This window comes from Engystomops pustulosus, chromosome 4, assembly GCF_040894005.1.
Source record: "Engystomops pustulosus chromosome 4, aEngPut4.maternal, whole genome shotgun sequence".
NCBI classification, from domain to species: domain Eukaryota; kingdom Metazoa; phylum Chordata; class Amphibia; order Anura; family Leptodactylidae; genus Engystomops; species Engystomops pustulosus.
In genome coordinates this window covers 3,216,416-3,224,855 of record NC_092414.1, presented here as the reverse complement: position 1 = coordinate 3,224,855, position 8,440 = coordinate 3,216,416, and the positions used below count along the sequence as shown (strand labels likewise).

The 8,440-nt window shown below is 27.2% G+C and overlaps 1 protein-coding gene across 1 annotated transcript in view; it reads left to right on the top strand.

Annotated features, from left to right (window-relative positions):
- Positions 1–6,696, top strand: part of SOX5 (SRY-box transcription factor 5) — a 188,132-nt gene extending 181,436 nt beyond the window's left edge. Inside the window, exon 10 of the mRNA XM_072144730.1 lies at positions 6,599–6,696. Coding sequence (XP_072000831.1) covers positions 6,599–6,696 — 98 coding nt within the window. The remainder of the gene's footprint in view (positions 1–6,598) is intronic.
- Positions 6,697–8,440: the final 1,744 nt, after the last annotated feature.

Genomic DNA, 8,440 nt, shown 5'->3' with positions numbered 1-8,440 from the left:
ACCCACCACACCCACCACACCCACCACACACCACACACACACCACATCCTCACCACACACACCACCTACACCACCCCCACCCATATATACATCATATACATCATATACACATCATATACATCATATACATCATATACATTATATACACATCATATACACATCATATACACATCATATACATCATATATACATCATATACACATCATATACACATCATATACACATCATATACACATCATATACACATCATATACACATCATATACACATCATATAACATCATATACACATCATATACACATCATATACACATCATATACATTCATATATACATCATATACACATCATATACACATCATATACATCATATACACATCATATACACATCATATATACATCATATACACATCATATACACATCATATACATCATATATACATCCTATACACATCATATACACATAACATCAATATACATCATATACACATCATATACACATCATATACACATCATCATCATATATACATCATATACACATCATATACACATCACATATACATCATATACATCATATACATCATATACATCATATACACATCATATACATCATATACATCATATACATTATATACACATCATATACACATCATATACACATCATATACAATATATTACATCATATACACATCATATACACATCATATACATCATATATACATCATATACACATCATATACATCATATACACATATCATTATATAACATCATATACACATCATATACACATCATATACATCATATATACATCATATACACATCATATACACATCATATACACATCATATACATTATATACACATCATATACATCATATACACATCATATACACATCATATACACATCATATACACATCATATACACATCATATACACATCATATACATATATACACATCATATACACATCATATACACATCATATACATTATATATACATCATATACACATCATATACACATCATATACATCATATACACATCATATACACATCATATATACATCATATACACATCATATACACATCATATACATCATATACATCCTATACACATCATATACACATCATATACACATCATATACATCATATATACAATCATATACACATCATATACATCATATACACATCATATACATCATATAACATCATATACACATCTCATATACATCATATACACATCAATATACATCATATACACATCATATACATCATATACACATCATATACATCATATACACATCATATACATCATATACACATCATATACATCATATACACATCATATATACATCATATACACATCATATACACATCATATACAATCATCATATACCATCATATACACATCATATACATCATATACACATCATATACATCATATACACATCATATACACATCATATACATCATATACACATCATATATACATCATATACATCATATACACATCATATACATCATATACACATCATATACACATCATATACACATCATATACATCATATACATCATATATACATCATATACACATCATACACATCATATAACATCATATACACATCCATATACATCATATACATCATATACATCATATACACATCATATACATCATATATACATCATATACATCATATACATCATATACACATCATATACACATCATATACATCATATACATCATATACATCATATACACATCATATACATCATATACATCATATATACATCATATACACATCATATACACATCATATACACATCATATACATCATATACACATCATATACACATCATATACACATCATATATACATCATATACACATCATATACATCATATACACATCATATACACATCATATACACATCATATACATCATATACACATCATATACACATCATATACATCATATACATCATATACACATCTCATATACATCATATACATCATATACATCATATACACATCATATACATCATATATACATCATATACATCATATACATCATATACACATCATATACACATCATATACATCATATACATCATATACATCATATACACATCATATACATCATATACATCATATATACATCATATACACATCATATACACATCATATACACATCATATACATCATATACACATCATATACACATCATATACACATCATATATACATCATATACACATCATATACATCATATACACATCATATACACATCATATACACATCATATACACATCACATACATCATATACATCATATACATCATATACACATCATATACATCATATACATCATATACATTATATACACATCATATATACATCATATACACATCATATACATCATATACACATCATATACATCATATACATCATATACACATCATATACACATCATATACACATCATATACACATCATATACATCATATACACATCATATACATCATATACACATCATATACACATCATATACACATCATATACACATCATATACATCATATACATCATATACATCATATATACATCATATACATCATATACACATCATATACATCATATACACATCATATACATCATATACACATCATATACACATCATATACACATCATATATACATCATATACATCATATACATCATATACACATCATATACACATCATATATACATCATATACACATCATATACACATCATATACATCATATACACATCATATACATCATATACACATCATATACACATCATATATACATCATATACACATCATATACACATCATATACACATCATATATACATCATATACATCATATACACATCATATACATCATATACACATCATATACACATCATATATACATCATATACATCATATACACATCATATACATCATATACACATCATATACACATCATATATACATCATATACACATCATATACACATCATATACATCATATACACATCATATACATCATATACACATCATATACACATCATATACACATCATATACATCATATACACATCATATACACATCATATACATCATATACATCATATACATCATATACATCATATACACATCATATACACATCATATATACACATCATATACACATTATATACACATCATATACACATCATATACACATCATATACACATCATATACATCATATACATCATATACACATCATATACACATCATATACACATCATATATACATCATATACACATCATATACACATCATATACACATCATATACACATCATATATACATCATATATACATCATATACACATCATATACACATCATATACATCATATACATCATATACATTATATACACATCATATATACATCATATATACATCATATACACATCATATACACATCATATACACATCATATACACATCATATATACATCATATATACATCATATACATCATATACATCATATACATCATATACACATCATATACACATCATATACATCATATACATCATATACACATCATATACATCATATATACACATCATATATACATCATATACACATCATATACATCATATACATCATATACACATCATATACATCATATACACATCATATACATCATATACACATCATATACACATCATATACACATCATATACATTATATATACATCATATACACATCATATACACATCATATACATCATATACACATCATATACACATCATATATACATCATATACACATCATATACACATCATATACATCATATATACATCCTATACACATCATATACACATCATATACATCATATACATCATATACATCATATACATCATATACATCATATACACATCATATACATCATATACACATCATATACACATCATATACACATCATATACACATCATATACACATCATATACACATCATATACATCATATACACATCATATATACATCATATACACATCATATACATCATATACACATCATATATACATCATATACACATCATATACATCATATACACATCATATACACATCATATACACATCTCATATACATCATATACATCATATACATCATATACACATCATATACATCATATACACATCATATACATCATATATACATCATATACATCATATACATCATATACATCATATACACATCATATACATCATATACACATCATATACACATCATATACACATCATATATACATCATATACACATCATATACATCATATACACATCAAATACATCATATACACATCATATACACATCATACACATCATATACACATCATATATACATCATATACATCATATACACATCATATACACATCATATACATCATATACATCATATACACATCTCATATACATCATATACATCATATACATCATATACACATCATATACATCATATATACACATCATATACACATCATATACATCATATACATCATATACATCATATACACATCATATACATCATATACATCATATATACATCATATACACATCATATACACATCATATACACATCATATACACATCATATACATCATATACACATCATATACACATCATATACACATCATATACACATCACATACATCATATACACATCATATACATCATATACATCATATACATTATATACACATCATATATACATCATATACACATCATATACATCATATACACATCATATACATCATATACATCATATACACATCATATACACATCATATACACATCATATACACATCATATACATCATATACACATCATATACATCATATACACATCATATACACATCATATACACATCATATACACATCATATACATCATATACATCATATACATCATATATACATCATATACATCATATACACATCATATACATCATATACATCATATACATCATATACACATCATATATACATCATATACACATCATATATACATCATATACATCATATACACATCATATACACATCATATACATCATATACATCATATACACATCATATACACATCATATACACATCATATACACATCATATACATCATATACACATCATATACACATCATATATACATCATATACACATCATATACACATCATATACATCATATACACATCATATACACATCATATATACATCATATACATCATATACACATCATATACACATCATATACACATCATATACACATCATATACACATCATATACACATCATATACACATCATATACACATCATATACACATCATATACACATCATATACACATCATATACACATCATATACACATCATATACACATCATATACACATCATATACACATCATATACACATCATATACATCATATACATCATATACACATCATATACATCATATACACATCATATACACATCATATACATCATATACACATCATATACACATCATATACATCATATACATCATATACATCATATACATCATATACACATCATATACACATCATATATACATCATATACATTATATACATCATATACACATCATATACATCATATACATCATATACACATTATATACACATCATATACACATCATATACACATCATATACACATCATATACATCATATACATCATATACATTATATACACATCATATACACATCATATACACATCATATATACATCATATACACATCATATACACATCATATACACATCATATATACATCATATACATCATATACACCATATACACATCATATACACATCATATACATCATATACACATCATATACATCATATACACATCATATACACATCATATACACATCATATACACATCATATACACATCATATACACATCATATACACATCATATACATCATATACACATCATATACATCATATACACATCATATACACATCATATACACATCATATATACATCATATATACATCATATACATCATATACACATCATATACATCATATACATATTGAATATGAATATGACATGGATAGAATCTTCTCTTTATTACTTATTTTTATTACTTTTCTATTTTAGGATCATTCCTTCTTCTTCTCTGTTACATAACGAGTTCTTCTCTTTTTTCTTATTATTTATTTCTCACATTATTTTTCCTTTGTGATTTTTCTCTTTTTCTATCTGACATTTTCCTGGTTTTATTTGTTTATTTTTGTTTCTGTTTTTTTCTCTGATTTTCCTCTTTTTTTTTTCTTCCTTTTTTTTCGTATCCGAGGTTTTTTTTTTTGATCCGGTTTTTTTCTCGTCTCCGTCTGTAAAGTCTTTGTCGGAGCAGAAGTTTATAACCTTGAGCCGTCGCCCTCGCGGAGCTTTATTTTTCCTAATGAGCCTCATGTTTATGATTTTTTCCCCAGTGTTTTTCCTGCGGCCGCGGATCGTTTTCTTTACTTTTCCGTTGTAACTTTAAAGCTTTTTTTTTTTTTTTTTTTTTTAACAATCCTTCATTTTACAACCCAAATAGACGACATTGGATCCGTCACAGAACTGATCCTGCAGGAAGTTCTTTCTATCCCTGACCGGATCGATCCGTATCCATCGCCGCTCCCTGATCCGGTGTGACCCCGCTCCTGGCTGATCCTAACACTTGGCTCCATAATCCCCCGATATGATAAAAATTCCAAATGTTGCAAAATAAATTCTGGGATAAACCCAGTTCCTGATCCGTGACCACAGATTAAATACCCGTCGTGGCGCCGAAAATCCATGTGGTATAAGAAGGTCACTACGTGGCTGCTGTTCACACTCCGGCCAGCGGGGGCGCTGCTGCTTATAACTGACCGCAGCTCAAGCTTCTTAAAGGGGAGGCCAAATGTAGCCGTGGATAACAGCTAAAGGTGACAACTAGACCGCGCCCCAAAACTTTCCCCAGTCCAAGACGCGCAGGACTCCCTATAAACGGATCTTTCCCTACAAGTTCTGCAGGACTTTCCTGAGCAATCAGCAGGTTCCGTTACTTCTCCGAGCGATAAAGGACCAGGGTCCGGACCTTTATGGTGAGTGTCCTGGTTTGGGGGTATAATTTGGCTCGTTTTGGTCTCCTGTAGATACGTTGAGGCGTCTCCCGCCACTTACAGAAGCTCCGGATTTCTTCCGGTGAAGTTTCGCCTGTGAAGCCGCCGGCTGCGAGATGATCCCATTCTCTGCTGGATGATGAATCTTTGTCCTCGTCATTCAGCGTTTCCTGTTATTTACGACATGTTTTTATATTTTACATTATGTATGAGGCACGAAAAAACCTCGGCAGCTGAAACGCGGGCGACGAACATGATTCGCCATGAATTGCTTTAATTTTTTTGAATGCGCTGAATTATTTGGATTTCTGGAGCAGGTGGACGATTAAGTCGCTCACTACAAAAAGGCAGAATAAACGGCACGGAGGTAGGTGCCGGCACAGCTGCCGCGGTTTCAGGAGTCCACAGGAAGGGGGGGATCCACGCGTTTCACCGCCAATGGGGGAGGAGCGGCCCAATAACGGCCCAGAATCAGGAAATATCTCACAGAAATATGAGACCCAGATGGAATCAGAACATTTCTAATGATTTATATCATTCATTCTCATTCTTATTTATTGTGTTATTATTTCTAGAATTTCCTCTCATTTATTTTATTATTATTATTATTATTATTATTTTATATTATATTATTATTTATTATTATTATTATTATTTTATATTATATTATTATTTATTATTATTATTCTTATTATTATTATTATTTCTATAATTTCCTCTCATTTATTTTCATCATTATTTTATTATTTATTCTTATTTTTATTCTTATTTTTTCCTAGTTATTTCTTTAATTATTTCATTTTTATGACTATTTATATTCTTTGCTCTTATTTTGATGATTATTTTTTTATTTATTTTCTTGTTTTATTCTAATTTTTATTCTTATTTATTTTCTCAGTTTTATTTCATTTCATTATTTTTTGTTTCATAATTATTATTTATATTATTATTATTTATATTATTATTTATATTATTATTTATATTATTATTATTTATATTATTATTATTATTATTTATATTATTATTATTATTATTATTTATATTATTATTTATATTATTTATATTATTATTATTTATATTATCTCATTTTAATTATTACCTATTTTCTTATTTTATTCTTATTTTTATTTTCTCACTTTTATTTGATTTCATTATTATTTCTTTTGATTTATTTTTTTACATTATTATTATATTATTTTGATGATTAGTTTATCATTTATTTTCTTATTCTATTCTTTTATTATTTTTCATTATTATTTATTTTAATGATTATTTTTTGTATTATTTTTATT